At 38.9% G+C, this 19135-nt stretch overlaps 1 protein-coding gene across 1 annotated transcript in view; it reads right to left on the bottom strand.

The window, feature by feature from the left end:
• KDM5A (lysine demethylase 5A) overlaps positions 1-19135 on the bottom strand; it is a 121300-nt gene that overhangs the window by 46065 nt on the left and 56100 nt on the right. Inside the window, exons 11-18 of the mRNA XM_032159230.2 lie at positions 18944-19125; positions 18197-18359; positions 16618-16737; positions 13359-13553; positions 4792-4973; positions 4303-4427; positions 3642-3792; positions 2190-2304 (exon numbers count right to left, since the gene is read on the bottom strand). Of these exons, the coding sequence (XP_032015121.1) occupies positions 2190-2304; positions 3642-3792; positions 4303-4427; positions 4792-4973; positions 13359-13553; positions 16618-16737; positions 18197-18359; positions 18944-19125 (1233 nt within the window). The remainder of the gene's footprint in view (positions 1-2189; positions 2305-3641; positions 3793-4302; positions 4428-4791; positions 4974-13358; positions 13554-16617; positions 16738-18196; positions 18360-18943; positions 19126-19135) is intronic.

The raw sequence follows: 19135 nt of genomic DNA on the forward strand, positions 1-19135 counted from the left end.
CTGAAAATAAAATAGGGCAGCACAACAGAGAATGACCAGAGTGGGGAGGGGCATATTACTTAGTAATGGCATGGTAGTCACAGAAGACAAACTGAAACTAAATTGAGGGTTGGGAAGGAACTACAAGAGGATCTGAAGGAAGAATGGTTCGGGCAGGGCAAATAATAATTGCAAACGCTTTTAAAGAAGAATGAGCTTGGTATGTTGCTACAAGTGGATGATGAAGGAGAAATGTTGTTAAAAAATAAGCAGAGGTCAGACTACATTTTATCTTCTAGGTTACAATGAGTTTGAATTTCATTCAAATGGCTTTGGGGAAACCACTGGAGAATTTTTACCATAGGGAAGTGATGTGATTTGATTTAAAGTTTAGATTATCATTCTGGCTACCAAACAAAAAATAAAATGTCAGACGAGCAGAAGAAGGGAAAGCAGCTGAAAGGCTGTCGGAGTAATCCAAGGGGCACATTCCAGTAGTATAGAGCATAGTTTAGGAACGGAGAGGACAACAAATGGTTTGCTTTGGGATATATTTTGGAGGTAACGGCAGCCAGCACTTGTTTAAATATTGAACACAGGGTATAAGGGAAATAAAGAAATCAAGGAGTTTGATTCACTTGGTTCATTAAAATGCATGGTGGCTCATGTCTGTAATCCCAGAACTTTGGGAGGCCAAAGCAAGTGGATCGCTTGAGCTCAGGAGTTTTGAGACCAGCCTGGGCAAAATGGCAAAATCTCGTCTCTACAAAACATACAAAAATTAGCCAGGCATGGTGGTGTGCACCTGTAGTCCCAGCAACTTGGGAGGCTGAGATGGGAGGCTTGCTTGAGTCTGGGAAGCAGAAGTTACAGTGAGCCGAGACCATACCACTGTACTGCAGCCTGGATGACAGAGCCAGACCCTGTCTCAAAAAAAAAGAAAAGAAAAGAAAAGAAAAAAAGCCTTTAAGATGTCTTTTAGTCCACCAAATGGAAATCCAGAGTATGCAGCTGGACATACAAGTCTGTAGGGAAAAAAGACATCCAGGGCTGGAGATGTGGGATTGAATCAACAGGATATAGGTGATATTTAATGTCATTGGGCAAATAAGGTATCAGAAGCGGGGGCACCTGAAGAAAGGGCCGAGACTCCTAATATACTCCAACACTTAGAAGTCAAGTCAAAGAGAAAACAGGCAGCAAGGAAGACGTAAGAGAAGAAGAACTGCCAATGAGCTAAGAAAAAACCCAGAAAGTGTGGGGTCACAGAGGCTTAAAGAACAGCATTCAAGAAAGAGTGGTCAACTATCAAAATGCTCTTATGAAATGGAGTAAGACAAGAACACAACTGACCCTAGATTTCGCAAGTTGATAATCTTGAAAAAAACTATTTTAGGCCAGGTGCGGTGGCTCATGCCTGTAATCCCAGCACTTTGGGAGGCCGGGGCAGGTGGAACACTTTAAGTCAGGAGTTTGAAACCAGCCTGCCAACATGGTGAAACCACATCTCTACTAAAACTATAAAAATTAGCTGGGCATAGTGGCCCATTCCTCCAATCCCAGCTACTCGGGAGGCGGAGGCAGGAGAATCGCTTGAACCCAGGAGGCAGAGGTTGCAGTAAGCCGAGATCTCGCCACTGCACTCCAGCCTGGGTGACAGAGCGAGACTCCCATCCCAAAAACAAAAACAAAAATAAAAAACACTATTTTAGACACCCTACCCACCCCTCAAACACAAAAACACCCCAAACTATCAAAAGATCATTAACTATGAGATTAATATATTTGATATATACTTTTAAGATTTTACATATTCATTAAGCCATCATTAAGCTTTTTAAAAGCTCACGTATTAATAACACTGATACATGCAGACTATTTTAACTAACTTGCATTTCAATTACATCTATTGAAATTACATCTAATCTTGCATTTCAATTACATCTATGTTAAATGGGGGTTCTGAACTAAAATTAATATAGAAAAAAATAATTTTATACCAGCCTTAGTTACAGAATTTTAAATGGGGAATAATGGCTAAGAACAAAACCAAAAAACTGCCTACTAAAGAACCTCAAGTAGCAGCATATATGTGTGAGAAAAAAAAAATCAGAGCAAAAAAACTAGTTTAGATAAACCATTCTGTGAAACCCAGAACAGTGGACCATGTCACAAAGGACATTACCCAAAAAAAGGATGTAATACTCCACCTTCACTTGCCGAGCTTGGCTGATGACACACGGAAGACTAAAAAGTTGTTGGACAAAGGCCTTCAATTCTTCCACTGTCAGTTTGGTCCGAGTCCTCCCACTATCTGGGCTCTGTCTGATGTGAAATAATATTGAGATACAAGTAAGAAAAATTCAGTCATTCTGATATCAAAAGGGCTCCTAGTCTCTTCAGAATTCAAACCTAAGCAATCCTAGAATCCCAGTGTTTGAGGGATTATACCGCAATGGTGACCACTTCAAAATAGTTAAGTTATTCAGTTAATGACTCAAAGATTCAACTCTCCAAGTTACAGTTCCTTCAATCTACAAGTATTAAACATTTCAAACATTACATAAATTCCTCATAGTTGGAATATTGAGTTCATTGATAAAACTTAATCCTGTATCTCAAGAAGGTTAAAATGTGAAAGAAGAGCCTTTAACCTGCCTTAGGTGACAATGAACCCTCTGAAAAGTGCTTCAGAATTGTGTGTGTACATGATTTTTCTAAGAGGGTTCCTAAACTTTTACTAGGTTCTCCAAGTGTGGTCACTGACCCAATGACAAGCTAAGAGCCGCTGATCAATGTCTCTAAGAAAAGTTATCTAACAAAATGGTAAATAAAAAATTTACAAAGTAATTTAAAAACCCAATGTGAACTGCTATAGAAAAGCCATTCAGACAGAAGAAATGTGTTGGAATTACTACAACACATTTAAATACCACAGAAAATTTAATACTTATGAATTACATTATATCAAGGGTGCATACTTCTATGCTCCTTAACAACCTCCTCGGCATCCATCAAGGTTACCCTTTGCTGCCACCTGCCTTCAGCCTATAGTTTCTATTTATTCATTTACAAATATTTATTGCACAACTATGTGCCAGGCATTGTTCTAAGCACAAGAAATACGACAATGAAAAAAAATCCCTGATATTCTAGTCTTGTGTACATTCTAGTGGGGGATGGGGGAGAAAAGACAGATAATTAATAAAATAAGTAGATTAGTATATCAGAAGGTGATAAAGCTAGGAGAAAAACAAAGCATGAAAGAAGGGTAAGAGGATTGCAATTTTATAAAGGCTTGTCAGAAAAGCCCTCGCCAACAAAGTGACATTTGAAAACAAAGGCTTCAAAGAGGTAGGTAAGGGAACAAGCCACCTGGATATGGTGGGAAGAGAACTCCAAGCAAAGCAGAGAGAGACAGCATGAAGTCCAAGCAAAAATGTGCCTGCTATGTATGCAGAACAGCAAGAGAAACAACATAGCAGGCTGGTGCAAGACAGAAGGGAGGATAGTAGGAGATAAAACTGGAGCATTACTGGGGAAGCAAGAGACATGGCCACAAGAGGTCAAAGATAATGACCTTCACAGGCCAGATAAAATTTTGGTTTTTAGTCTGAAAGAAACAGGAAAACACTGGAGAATTAAACTCTTCTTAGGTTTACCTGTGTTTCTGCTTTTTGCTCAGAAGCAGCTGAGCCACAGAAGCACAGGTCTCAGCTTCTTTTACAGCATCCCTGAGTTTTCGAAAGAGATCATTCTCTGGGTATTTCCTATCCTCAGCATCTTCCAGCATTACTCGCAATTCAATCAAATCTGTAAAAATTTAAATAAAGAGCCATATACAATAACCACAGAAACAAGAAGCCATTCTAAAATCTTCACCAATCTCATTCAAGTGAGTCCCCAACCTACTAGTAGAAACATAATAATTAGTAGAAACAAACAGCTGTGAAAATCTCACCAACACAATAGAAGCTAACCACCAGGTGCTCATTTATAATCCCTATAGACAGTTTCTCTCAGGTAAATAAATTTCTCTTTCCAAAGAAGCCTTCAGTGTTAGTCTTACTGGTAATAGTGGGTTCCCAACATATATAATAAACATACTGCAAGTTAGATGTCCAGCCCATTTTATGTCAGCTTTTTCATTTCAAACAAGATTCTCAAATAGAAAATTAAGTCTATATTCAACCAACCCATTAATCTCAAATCTCATAGGAAGCCTAGGATTTTTCTTTTACGGAAGGAAAAAACATAAAACTAAAACAAAGCCTCTTTTAAAGTGACAATTCAGTATATGCATACAAAAGAAGGAAATTTAACCTTTTTTGTGGTTGAAGTTAGCAGACAATGCTTCTGTAACGCGACTGACCCAAGTGTCATAGGACTGTGCCCTGACTTTTACACCATATAGCAGAGAAGGCAGGTCTTCTAAAGGGTAGCGATACCTACAAAAAAAAAAAACACACAAACACAGAAATAAAAACCAACAATAACTTAAAAATAAAGTTTTAAGTATAATCAGCTTAAGGAAAATACAACGGCCAAGGGAATGGGATCTTAGTTCACATAAAGAGAAAATCAAACCAGCCCACACTTTTTAATGCAGGGAGACAAGGAACATGTGAAATCAACTGATAAAGAAACTAATTTCAGCTGCCAAGTTTAGGGCCAACTTTAAGGGACTGGTCTTCAAGCCTAGAAGTAGACAGAGAAGTTGAGAAGTCCAGAGTAAAGGGAGTAAATAAAAACAACATTAAAACTCGGTTTTAAAAAAAGGTAATGGAAGTTTTACAGAATACTTTTGGATACCTAAGACATTTCTTCTGCATGGGGCAGGGGCACAGATCAGTTGGATGGTGGAGACATACAAGCCGCTCAGGATTACAGGAACATGTGAGAGCAGAGAGAAAACATGTGGTTCTGCATGCTGAACACTGCCGCTCATCATCAGGAACAAGTTCAAACACTTCTTCTTCTGACATCAGGACACCCTGAAATATAATTTACTTCACTAGATCAAGTCTTTCTAGTCTTTAAAGCATCAAAAAACTTGTTACTACATTTTTTTCTACAGACTAATCTCTGACTTAAAGGCATAAACATGAAAGATACAATGGCACAACATCAAAATACTTCCTAAAAGTAATCATTGCTAAATTTTTTTCAATGGGCAAGATTAAAGTTTGGTATCTAAGGAGGCACATTTGAGTGACAAAACTATAAAGAAACGTGGGCTGGGTGCAGTGGCTCATGGCTATAATCCCAGCACTTTAGGAGGCCGAGGTGGAAGGATTGCTTGAAGCCAGGGATTTGAGACTAGCCACGGCAACAAAGTGAGCACCCCTACAAAAAAAAATTTTTTTTTTTTTTTTTTTTCGAGATGGAGTCTCGCTCTGTCGCCCAGGCTGGAGTGCAGTGGCGCAATCTCGGCTCACTGCAAGCTCCACCTCCCGGGTTCACGCCATTCTCCTGCCTCAGCCTCTCCGAGTAGCTGGGACTACAGGCGCCCGCCACCACGCCCGGCTAATTTTTTTGTATTTTTAGTAGAGACGGGGTTTCACCGTGGTCTCGATCCCCTGACCTCGTGATCCGCCCGCCTCGGCCTCCCAAAGTGCTGGGATTACAAGCGTGAGCCACCGCGCCCGGCCCAAAAAAATTTTTAAGCATCACCCAGGCATGGTGCTGCATGCTTGTAGTCCCAGCTACTCAGGAGGCTAAGGAGGGAAGATCATTTGAGGCCAGGCTGCAGTGAGCTATGATAGTACTGCTGCACTCCAACCCCAGCCGACACAGCAAGACCCTGTCTCTAAAAAACAGAAATGTGATTACCACAAAAGTCAAGACAGTTTTTTGAGAGAAGGGAAGAAAATTGTAATTGGGAGGCATTTTGGGGGTGGCTGGCTGTACACCAAAAGTTCCTCCCAATTACATCCTTGAGCAAAATAAATCAGTAATCTATTATCCAAAAGTAACACTGACATATACAAACATATGTAAGGACAAAGAAGTATAAAGTAAATTGTGCAAATTAAAATATAATATCAGCATGACATCAAAAAGAAAAGACAAATTCAGTAAGCCAAGAATGTAAGAGCGGGCAGGGTGCAGTGGGTCATGCCTATGATCCCAGCACTTTGGGAGGCCGAGGTGGGCAGATCACCTGAGGTCAGGAGATCAAGACCAGCCTGGCCAATATGGTGAAACTTCGTCTCTACTAAAAATACAAAAGTTAGCCGGGCATGGTGATGCATGCCTGCAGTCCCAGCTACTCAGGAGGCTGAGGCAGGAGAATCACTTGAGCCCGGGAGGTGAAGGTTGCAACGAGGTGAGATCATACCACTGCACTCCAGCCTGGGTGACAGAGCAAGACTCTGTCTCGAAAAAAAAAAAGAATGTAAGAGCATGTGAAGTGTATTTTACCAAACACCTCCATTTATTAGATAACATTACAGTTTCTGCTTACTTGATTGAGCAAGTTACTTGTAAACCCAATTCTGCAATAAGAGCAAACTCTCTTCATTTAAACAAGGTGGGAACCTGATAATTTATTCACTGGCAAGCAAAATTCTGGCCTTTCATCATACACTGTTTTTGATATCAGTTTAATCTAGATGTCTGCTGGCCATATTCTCTTATCTTTCCATTTTCTTATACTGGCGTTTAGTATTTTCTTTAAAAATTATTTTAACATAAAAACAGTTTCAAAATGCTTTGCACATATTTCTTAGTTTATAAGAATTGGCCGGGCGCAGTGGCTCACGCTTGTAATCCCAGCACTTTGGGAGGCCGAGGCGGGCGGATCACGAGGTCAGGAGATCGAGACCACGGTGAAACCCCGTCTCTACTAAAAATACAAAAAAATTAGCCGGGCGTGGTGGCGGGCGCCTGTAGTCCCAGCTACTCGGAGAGGCTGAGGCAGGAGAACGGCATGAACCCGGGAGGCGGAGCTTGCAGTGAGCCGAGATTGCGCCACTGCACTCCAGCCTGGGTGACAGAGCGAGACTCCATCTCAAAAAAAAAAAAAAAAAAATTAAAAAAAAAAGTTTATAAGAATTTACTCAGCTTCAGAACAACTAGCAATGCTGTTCTGAAGGGAATGCTAATGTGGCAACTGAGAAAGTTCTGGCTGCTTCAAGAAATTTTATACAATTTCCCAGAGTGTACTGCAAGGATCACAGATCCTAAAAGACACTTTGGAAAAAACATATTTTTTTTGTTCCAGGTGTGGTGGCTCACACCTGTAATCTCAGCACTTTGGGAGGCTGAGGTGGGAGGACTGCTTGAGCCAACGAGTTCAAGACCAGCCTGGGTAACATAGGAAGACATCGTCTCTACAAAAAAAAAAAAAAAATAGGGAAAATTTTTTTGGAAAACGCTATGGATTATATCCCTCCCACTTTACAGATTAACAATGAACACCAGCATATTAAAGAATCAGAAGTTTTGTAGTAAAGATCCCATTTATCTTTCTTTTTGGTCTATATATGTTTTTATTAATTTTTACCATTAATTTTCCTATACCTTTTAAGTAATTTTAAAATCCTGAAAACTGGAAAAGTATATATTTCACATTATTTTAGGTCCCTCTGTTTTTTGTACCCAAACTAGAATTCATCATTCTTTTACTTTTCCAGTCTTAAATGAAGCTAATTTTAAATAGATCCACTTACCTTTTCTTAGCCTGCCATTTTCCAAACGTTTCTAGCCACAGAACTTTTCCCTATAATACCTTCTAAAATATTACAAAGTTTATATTCCTGAGAATATACTTTAGAAAATCATAAATAAGGAGAAAATGGAGAGAAGAAAAAAGCTAGAAATACAAATTAAAAGGCTATTTGAGGCCGAGCACAGTGGCTCATGCCTGTAATCCCAGCACTTTGGGGTCCGAGGCAGGCAAATCACTTAAGGCCAGGTGTTCGAGACCAGCCTGGCCAACATGGTGAAACCCTATTTCTACTAAAAATACAGAAAATTAGCCAGGCGTGGTAGTGTGCGCCTGTAGTCCCAGCTACCGGGGAGGCTGAGGCAGGAGAATCACATGAACCCAGGAGACAGAGGTTGCAGTGAGCCAAGGCTGCACCACTGCACTCCGCCCTGGGTGACAGAGTGAGTCTCTGTCTCAAAAAAACAAAAACCAAAAAAGGCTATTTGAAATAAGCCACGTGAGAAAATTAACGAATGGAACAGGATGGTGTAGCAGTAAGGAAAAAAAGGGGGCAAGGGAGAGTGATAAGAGACAGTGCCAAAGAAAAACTTACAACTAGGTAACAGGCCGGGCGCAGCAGCTCACACCTGTAATCCCACGACTTTGGGAGGCTGAGGTGGGTAGATCACCTGAGGTCAGGAGTTCAAGACCAGCTTGGCCAACATGGTGAAACCTTGTCTTTACTAAAAATACAAAAATTAGCCAGGTGTGGTGGCACATGCTTGTAACCCTAACTACTCAGGAGGCTGACGCAGAATTGCTTGAACCTGAGAGGTGGAGACTGCAGGTGAGTCGAGATCGCGCCACTGCACTCCAACTCCGGCAACAGAGTGAGACTCTGTCTCAAATAAATAAATAAACAAATAAATAAAACAAAAAACTAGGTAACAGAAAACTATGAAGGAAACGAGGCTAGGTGTGGTGGCTCACGCCTGTAATCCCAGCACTTTGGGAGGCCGAAGAGGGCAGATAACCTGAGGTCAGGAGTTCGAGATTAGCCCGGCTAACATGGTGAAACCCTGTCTCTACTAAAAATACAAAAATTCGCTGGGCAAGGTGGTGAACGCCTGTAATCCCAGCTACTCGGGAGGCTAAGGCAGGAGATTCGCTTGAACCCATGGGGCAGAGGTTGCAGTAAGCTGAGACCATGCAACTGCCCTCCAACCTGGGTGGCAGAGTGAGATTCCATCTCAAAAAAATAAAAAGGGAACGTATGAGTCAAGATCACACTAAGTTTTTACACGATGGTCCTGATGCTTACTAAGATGAGGCAATTAGGAAAGAAAAGTGGTTTGTGAAGGGTGGAGAGGGAGGAGATTTTCTATTTCAGATGCTGAAACTGAGATGATAAAAATCTAAATAGAAATGTGTGATACACCAAAAGCAATGGCAACAAAAGCCAAAATTGACAAATGGGATCTAATTAAACTAAAGAGCTTCTGCACAGCAAAAGAAACTACCATCAGAGTGAACAGGCAACCTACAAAATCGGAGAAAATTTTCACAACCTACTTATTTGACAAAGGGCTAATATCCAGAATCTACAATGAACTCAAATTTACAAGAAAAAAACAAACAACCCCATCAAAAAGTGGGCAAAGGATATGAACAGACACTTCTCAAAAGAAGACATTTAGGCAGCCAAAAAACACATGAAAAAATCCTCATCATCACTGGCCATCAGAGAAATGCAAATCAAAACCACAATGAGATACCATCTCACACCAGTTAGAATGGCCATCATTAAAAAGTCAGGAAACAACAGGTGCTGGAGAGGATGTGGAGAAATAGGAACACTTTTACACTGTTGGTGGGACTGTAAACTAGTTCAACCATTAGTAGAAGACAGGGTGGCGATTCCTCAGGGATCTAGAACTAGAAATACCATTTGACCCAGCCATCCCATTACTGGGTAGACACCCAAAGGATTATAAATCATGCTGCTATAAAGACACATGCACATGTATGTTTATTGCGGCACTATTCACAATAGCGAAGACTTGGAACCAACCCAAATGTCCAACAATGACAGACGGATTAAGAAAATCTGGCACATACACACCATGGAGTACTATGCAGCCATAAAAAATGATGAGTTCATGTCCTTTGTAGGGACATGGATGAAGCTGGAAATCATCATTCTCACTAAACTATCACAAGGACAAAGACCAAAACACCGCATGTTCTCACTCATAGGTGGGAAGTGAACAATGAGAACACATGGACACAGGAAGGGGAACATCACACTCCGGGGACTGTTGTGGGGTGGGGGGAGGGGGAGGGATAGCATTAGGAGATATACCTAATGCTAAATGACAAGTTAATGGGTGCAGCACACCAACATGGCACATGTATACATATGTAACAAAGCTGCACATTGTGCACATGTACCCTAATAATACTAAAATAAAATAAAAGAAAAAAGAAAAAAAAAGAAATGTGCAATACACATGTTGGAAACACAGATTACAAATGAGTGGCTAGACACAGCCTCTTTCAAAGTGACAATAATTCTTGTGTGTAATACAATAGGAGGAAACTTTAAGTGAGAACTGAAACCACAACGTAATAGCTGAAAGACTTAAGACCCTTAGATGAGAACTCCAAGATAAATAGCACAAAATAACAACAACAGTCAAAGGCTGAACCCCGCACACATTGTTGGGGATATAAGGAGAAAGAACTAGAAATGATGGGCAAATACAATCAAAGAGACTAAAAAAACAGTAGAACAAACGTTAGGTAAAGAAACCAAAGCAGCAATGTATAGTGCAATAAAGAGGTCATGGGGATAGAAGACATAGAAAGAAACCACTGGATTTTGGCCAGGCATGGCGGCTCACGCCTGTAATCCCAGCACTTTAGGAGCCAGAGGTGGACGGATCACGAGGTCAGGAGATCGAGACCACCCTGGCTAACAAGGTGAAACCCCATCTCTACTAAAAATACAAAAAATTAGCCGGGCGTGGTGGTGGGTGCCTGTAGTCCCAGCTACTCGGGAGGCTGAGGTAGGAGAACGGGGTGGACCCGCGAGGCAGAGTTTGCAGTGAGCCAAGATCGCGCCACTGCACTCCAGCCTGGGTGACAGAGCGAGACTCCGTCTCAAAAAAAAAAAAAAAAAAAAAGAAAGAAAAGAAAAAAAAGAAACCACTGGATTTTGAAATAAAGTGTATCACTGGTGAACTCTGAGACTTCCAAGAGTATGATGGGAACAGAATGACAGTGACAATGAAGGGATAAACAGGACATGAGACTGCTGACCACGGGAAAACCACTGAAGATTTTTAGTAAAAGGTAAAATGAAAACTTTTCTTAAAATAGGAAAGACAAGTTCATAATGCAAAGAAAGGGCAGGGATAAGTAACTGGAACAAGGGCATAGGTGGAAGGTATGTTTAAAGAAGGGTCTATAGAAAAATCTGATCAAAGTAGCACAAAGAAAAATGGTAGAGGATCAGGAGATGGGGCATTCAAATTATCAAAGCACAAGGGAAATAATGCCCCATTCAGGTTAAATCTGAAATTCTGAGGACATATCACAAAATCATATTTCATGTACTTAAAATTTCAAAATTCAAAGGAAAGGCTCTAGGCAATGAGAAAAAGAATCCCATTTTAAATAAATATATAATCAAAATAAGAATTTTAAGAATACAAGTATAGGCCGGGCACAGTGGTTCACACCTGTAATCCCAACACTTTGGGAGGCCAAGGTGGGTGGATCACTTGAGGTCAGGAGCTTGAGACCAGCCTGGCCAACATAGTGAAACCCCATCTCTACTAAAAATACAAAACTGGCTGGTTAAGGTGGCGTATGCCTGTAATCCCAGCTACCTGGGAGGCTAAGACAGGAGAATCGCTGAACCTGGGAGGCAGAGGTTGCAGTGAGCCAAGATCGTGCCACTGCACTCCAGCCTGAGCAACACAGTGAGACTCTGTCTCAAAAACAACAACAAAAAAAGAACACAAGCATAAAGTAGGAATATTAAAATAATGAAATACCACTATAACCTTATTAGAATGTCTAAAGTTGAAAAGACTAACTATACCAAGTGTTGGTGAGGATATATGGCAACTGGAACTTCTTATACACTGCTGGTGGAAATATAAAATGGTACAACCACTTTGGAATACACTTTCATAGTTTTTTAGAAAATATTACACATATACATAATATACTATCCAACCATCCCACTCCTAGTATTTACTCAAGATAAATAAAAGCATACGTCCATGCAAAAAGTTGTACACAAATGTCCAGAGCAATTTAATTTCTAACAGCCAAAAAATGTTAACAATCCAAATGTTCATCCGTAAGTGAAAGGATAAACAAATTGTGGTACGCCTATTCAATGGAAAACTAGTGTGCAATAAAAAGGAATAAAGTATTAGTACATGCAACAATATGGCTGAGTCTCAAAGTAATTATGCTGAGTGAAAGAAATTAGACCATAAAAGTACAAGTTGTATGGTTTGATTTGAATAAAATTCTCCAAAAAAATAAGCAACGAAAGAATAGTGGTTTCTTGGGGGACTGGGGGCAAAAGGAGAAGAAGGTGGTGCAGGATGGCCAGGTGTGGTGGCTCATGCCTATAATCCCTACACTTTGGGAGGCCAAGGCAGGAGGAATGCTTGAAGCCAGGAGTTTGAGACCAGCCTAGGTAACAAAGCAAGGCTCCACCACTACAAAAAATTTTAAAAATGAGACAGACATGGTAACACGCACCTGCAGTCCCAACTACTCCAGAGGCTGAGATGGGAAGACTGTTTGAGCCCAGAAGTTTGAGGATGCAGTGAGCTATGACTGTGCCACTGCACTCCAGCCTGGGCGACAGAGAAAGAACCCATCTTTCAAAAAGGTGGTACAGAGCAAGAAGGAAGGACCATATAAGGGCAAGAAAAAACTTTTAGGGGTGATAGATACATTCATTATCTTGACTGCAGCAATGGTTTCATGGGTATATACATAGTCAAAACTTATCAAATTGTACACATTAAACACATGTAGTTTATTACATGTCAGTTATGCTTCAACAAAGCTGTTTTAAAAACAGAGCAGAATATCAGGCAGAGAGGGAGGAGGGACATGATACAAAAACAGGAAGAAGCATGGTGTAAACCTAATGAAGCTAGTTAGCTATGTAGGAAATATTAGAACAGGTCAAGATGATGCTGAAGATACACATTTTCTCGTATATTACCCAGTTCAATGTGATGATGCTTAGCTTATTCTAAATATTCTAAATCCCAACCTCGTTCATTCCATCCTTCCTATTCATCAAATTACTTACAGGGGAGGGAAAAAGATTAATTCAAACTGATAGTCTGTAATTTCCAGAAACATAACTTATTCAACAGAAAGCTCGGAAAAAAAAATGATTTAAATTTTCTTGTTTAAACAATGCTGTATGTAGAAGATTTAAAATGTAAATATATACCTAAAAAATTCTGATAGGACTCATTTTAAAAACCTAGAGATGATAAGATTCCTAAAACGTTTTTAATCTGGAGAAATCAATATGTCAATTATAAAAATATAAAATCTTCTCCAAATCAGTGATCTTCATGCTCAACTCCTAGGGGATCAGAGATGAAAATTCTATCTATAGGTTTATTTAGCATATCCCATAAGCAGTATCAAACACAGAAAATGTGCTCAGCAAACTCACCATCTGTACAACAGACTCTCTTAATCGTGTTTCTTCTTCAGTCATGAGAGTCAATTCTTTGCAGACCATGGCAGCCAGCCCCACATCTAAGCATTCTGGATCTGCTGCCATCTTGAAAATGAGTTCCTCGTGTGAAAAGACACAATGGCGCCTTAGGCGTCGGTAATGATTTACACATTGACGTCCAATGGGCAACTGAAAATGAGATTTCCAAATTAAATAACTCGCTTATAACATACCCCAGAAAGAACCACTACTTACCCTCCAGGGCCTCCCTTTTATTAGAAAGAAGACAGAATACCAAATCCATTTAAATATAAAGAGGCAATATTATATTAACTGTAAATATTAACCCTGTAGGACCCAGCCAGAATTTCAAAGGCTTTCCCACAGAAAATTCCCATAATCTGAGATGCTAAATTTCTGGCCTAAACTGCTAATTTTCTATTTATTGTATATCAAGAAGGAGTTCTTTGGTATATAACTGAGGCAGCAAACTCTTTTAGACCAGTTTACCATGAGCCTGCCCTCACAAGAAAAAGAAAAATATTGTAAAAATAAATAATTAAATAAGTTCAGGCCATAAAGGGTTAAGTGGAAGTATTCAGCACTCAAATTTCCATAGAACAAAAAGAACAGATGTTATTAGAAGAAAAAAAAGAAAAAAAAAATAGGAAAGAGGGAAAAAGTAATACTTAAGCAATCCACACTGGCTGACATTTAGTTTTTTTTGCAAAAACCAAAACAAAGGACGATTTAGATTTTAGCATCTAGAAATTATTTTAAAAACAAGCCTGGCAGAAAGATAATTCAAAGTGAAATTATAAAATTATATACTTTATTTCCCTAACAGTGAAATAAATGACTAAATGATCACTTTTCATAAATGAGCAGTCTTTAAAATAAATTTTGAAAATTTCCATAATTATCAAGCTACAAGCCAAATTACAACAATAGCTATGCCCTACACATATATACGCACTCCAACTTCAACTTCTTTCCTATGCTCAGGCAGAAGAACTTGGATAAAGGAGTTTTGTTTGGATTTGTAATATAAAAGAGAAAAAATAAGAAAATGGACCTTTAAGAGCCTTTTAGAGTTCATCTACAGTTTGAGAAAGGCAGAAAGGAATCAGAGAAAGCAAACAAAATTTGAGGCTATCTCTGAATTATGCAGTGTTTCCATACTCTACAAAGAAAAAAACTTTCCCAAGTATATATCTATATATATAAAACTTATGATTAGCAATTATTTTGTCGATTAACAACACAACTCTTTCATATCTTAAATACGTACTCTTTAAAAATTTCTCAGAGCCTCAACAGAAAAACAAGTAGAAGAAAAAACCATACTGTGGGATTTGCAGTTCTTAACTATTATAATATGTCAGGAAGCCACATAAAATAGAAGTGATTATCCATTGTAACTTATAAACATTAGTCCCATTAATTTATTCCAGAGATAAAACTGCTATAACTTTTAATTTACATCACACCCTTCTTCTAAAGAGTGTCAAGGGCTTCCACACATATCCTCTAACTTGTCTGAGGTTATTAAGTGAATCTATCATCAGCATCTTTACATACCAGCTAAAAAACTTAGGCCCAGTGAAATTTTAAAAGCTGCCCAAGGTCAAATACCAATAACAGTGAGAAAGGGAACAGAAGAAACTACCTCTAGCTCCTATCTAAATCCTCCCATTTTCTACCCTACACCTAGCCAATTACTATGTATCATAAACACTCAATAAATGTTGGTTGAATGTTTAGAAACAGAGCTCAAGCCCAAGGCAAAATCCTAAGCCTAGTCTTCTTCTTGCTAAATTATGCTGTTTCCAAAGCCTAATAAGAAAAAAGTTCAAAATTACTGGAGCAAGTAAGACTATTCATTGTATCATTTTACTCATTAGCAAAGGAAACAAAAACAATCTCTACATGCTTAATCATGGAATTTAATAAAGATGCAGAAAACATAAGATCCAATATTATTAAAGGATTTCCCCCAAAATGTTAACAGAAGCAACAAAAACAGCACCAATACAAGAAAATAAAGTCAGTGTGTATCACAAATATACTGTATAGTCTTCTCCCAAGCAACATAACAGCCACTAAATACTTTTTGATTATCTATTTCATACAAAAGCAAAATAGCAATTACCTAGCATTATCATTTACATAAAAGTATAGTGCAGGGATCTCAATATTATAGTTACTCTTTTAAAATTAAAAAAAGGAACAGAAAAAACATAAAATGGCAAGACTAGTAAAATCACCTATCAGAAAAAAAATTAAGGAATTTGTAAAAATCACAGAGCTACGTATTTGAAAATATGGTAGAATTAATACTTGAAATTATCTCTATAAGCCTGATCACCTTAATAAGTCCCAAAATGCTCCGAGAAAGCAAAGGCTAAAAAAACTACAGGTTGGTGCAAAATTAGTTGCGGGTTTAAAACTGCAATTACTTTTGCACCAACCTTTATCTTCAATGGCAAAAGCCGCTATTACTTTTGCACCAACCTGTGTCTTCCCTTAGAAAAGAAGGATTCAGAAAGAATTGACTGGCTGGGCACGGTGGCTCACGCTTGTAATCCCAGCACTTTGGGAGGCCGAGGCAGACGGATCACGAGGTCAGCAGATCGAGACCACAGTGAAACCCCGTCTCTACTAAAAATACAAAAAAATTAGCCGGGCGTGGTGGCGGGCGCCTGTAGTCCCAGCTACTCGGAGAGGCTGAGGCAGGAGAATGGCGTGAACCCGGGAGGCGGAGCTTGCAGTGAGCCGAGATTGTGCCACTGCACTCCAGCCTGGGCGACAGAGCGAGACTCCGTCTCAAAAAAAAAAAAAAAAAAAAGAAAGAATCGACTGACCATTTGTAAGTTCAAACAGTCTCTCTCTTCTGAGCACCTGAACAGAAGGGAGGGAGTCAAAATAAAGGAAAGAAAGAAAGCAAAGGACAGAAGGAAAGGAAGAAGGAAATGGGGGAAGGGGAAAGGGAAGGAAAAGAATGGAAATGAAGGAAGCAAGTTCAAACAGAATGAGGAAAATAATAAATGGGTAAGAAGAACTATAAAATCTTCAAAATAAAAAATGTGATGGAAATCTACTTAGCTTTCTAAACTACAATAGCCACTCCAGTCTCCACTAAAATACTGATGAACCCAACCCTGAGCCCAGCTAAGCAAATATGGCAACTAAGCTGCTTTATATTTATAGGGGGGTTAGTAGACGTACAACAGCCACTTGCTATAGAACAGACCCAGTCAGCAGTACAGAAGTTCACAGCTTCAGCAAAGTTGTAGCCCTGGTTAAATCCAGAGTGATAGGCACGAGGAAATGTCACAACAAACTCGCCAGCACACTGATTGGTCCTGTACACCTAAATGCAAATTGGGAACAGGGATACAAAAATAAAAAATAAAAACAACAAAAAGAGGAAGACAGATTTTATTAGATAATTTCAGATGCATTTTCTAAAACTGCAAACAATAAAGCATTAAGTTACACATATCAGAAAATGATATGAGAAATAGCCAGAATTCTACCTTCTTCAAATAGTCACTGATAATAGATTATAATTCATGACAAGAATTAGCAGCCAAAATAAATTCTCAAAGAAAAAACATTACTCTCAACGAGCTACGAGTTTCTTAAACTGATACAATTTTTACAATTTAGAGAATTTGTTTTATTCCTGTATCATAAATAGTGGCAAAGAATAGAATTTCCTACTACTTTTGGATAATTTTTTCAAACTAACTAAATTAACTCACATAGCATATGAGACATCCCCAATGAGATGTCCCCAAAATCAGTTTTCCTGAAATCTCACTTTGTTTTACAATAATACTATATGTCTCTTGAAAAGTCTCAGATTCCGGTATAAATTTATTCTTTAAAAACAAAGTAACATTAAAAATGTTAATCTACTTTCTCTTTAAGGTTATGATGAATATTTGATTATCTATAGTAAGCTTGTTAAATTTATACTTTATCAGGCATTAGCTTGAATTTGAGAAACATCTTCAAACTTAGGTTGACAAGTGAAAACAGTATTTGCAGTATATTTTTAATTCATTATCTCATGTATTAAAAGCTAAGAAATCTTTACATGAGAAAATAAGGATAAGCATCTTTATTAGTGACTAGTTATTAGGATAAGCATCCTTATTAGTGATTAGAGCCACCACTTAAAATACCTGTGCTTTGGTTAAATAGGGATAACAAAGAATATGAGATTTTTGTTCAAAGTAGGATGTAATATTTACTGAAAACAGAAGGTTATATGAATAGGTAGCTGTACACAAAGAATGATTCATACTTTAATACTCCCCTTCCCTTCTTAATCAGATAAAAGTTGTTCCCTGCAGAGTACAAATTCTAATTTGGCTAAAAGATGATATGACTCATTTCTAGTTACAAAACAAAGCATATGTTGTGATTCTATCTAATCAAAAGCTAAAATAACTTTAAATTAAAAATACTGGCTGGGTGCAGTGGCTCACACCTGTAATCCCAACACTTTGGGAGGTCGAGGTGGGAAGAATGCTTGAGCTCAGGAGTTCAAGACCAACCTGGGCAGCACAATAAGGCTTCGTCTCTACAAAAAATACAACAATTAGCCGGGGGTGATAGTGTGCTCCTATAGTCCCAGCTACTCATTAGGCTGAGGCAGGAGAACGGCTTGAGCTGAGCAGGTCGAGGCTGCAATGAGCAATCATCGTGCCACTGCACTCCAGCCTGGGCAACAAAGCAAGACCCTGTTTCAAAAAAAAAAAAAATGAAAAAACAAACAAACAAACAAACAAAAAACTGAAGGAAGACACCAAAAGACTCACAGGCACACCATGCTCCATTAGCACATTGGGGTTCATGATGGTGACTAACTGATGCAGAAGATCAGGCTGGGATTCAAATAACTCAGGGGCTAGCTCTCTCATCACCTCCTCCAGTTGTTCTGCAGCATGAGATGGCACACCATACCATGTCTTTGGCTCCCCCCTAGCAAAAGAAATAACTGTTTAGCTAGGCAGAACATGGTACCAATGAGGCTGGGGTATCTGATTCCAATCCACCAAATTATAATTAACTTGTCTTATTCCATGGTCAGATTATATGCCCTGAATTCCACCTTATAAACCTGTGCTGTTGTTCACAATAGGAGGTAAGTAAATCGTAGTATGTACAGGCGGATACAAACTTATCACTACAATTAAAAAAGCAACTCAGCACATGAACTCTGCAAGGCGGACCAGTGAGAACACCTTCAAACAGGAAAGACGCTCTATGAAAAGTAAGCACTGTCCCAAAGGATGCTGACACATGACCTTGATTCACAGGTCCATGTGAATAATGGACATTTCAGTTATCCCCACATTGATCAAAATAAGTCAGTGCTCTCTAGAATACTTCTAAATAGCTTCACTGAGTTCAATTTTACTACCCAAAGAAATACGCCAAGGCTAGAAATTATTGAAACCTTAAATATACTTCTGTCTATAAACCTTAAAGATCAAAAACTTGGCATCATTAATCCACTAGACTTTAGCAGAGTTCATGCATGCTGTATTTTAGACTGTACATACCAGTGCAAGTAGTTGATGGAATAACTCCAGTGATCTTCAATGTGCCAGCAAAAAGAAGAGAAACACATTCCCACATAGAGCCATGGCACTTTCATACCAGAGATGTCCACATTAATATGTGCAAGAACAGACTGTTCCAGGACAGGCATGTTATTCAAATTCCAACCAGAAAGTGCATATTCCTATAAGAGA

This window comes from Hylobates moloch, unplaced genomic scaffold (assembly GCF_009828535.3).
Source record: "Hylobates moloch isolate HMO894 unplaced genomic scaffold, HMol_V3 SCAFFOLD_8, whole genome shotgun sequence".
Taxonomy (NCBI): Eukaryota; Metazoa; Chordata; class Mammalia; order Primates; family Hylobatidae; genus Hylobates; species Hylobates moloch.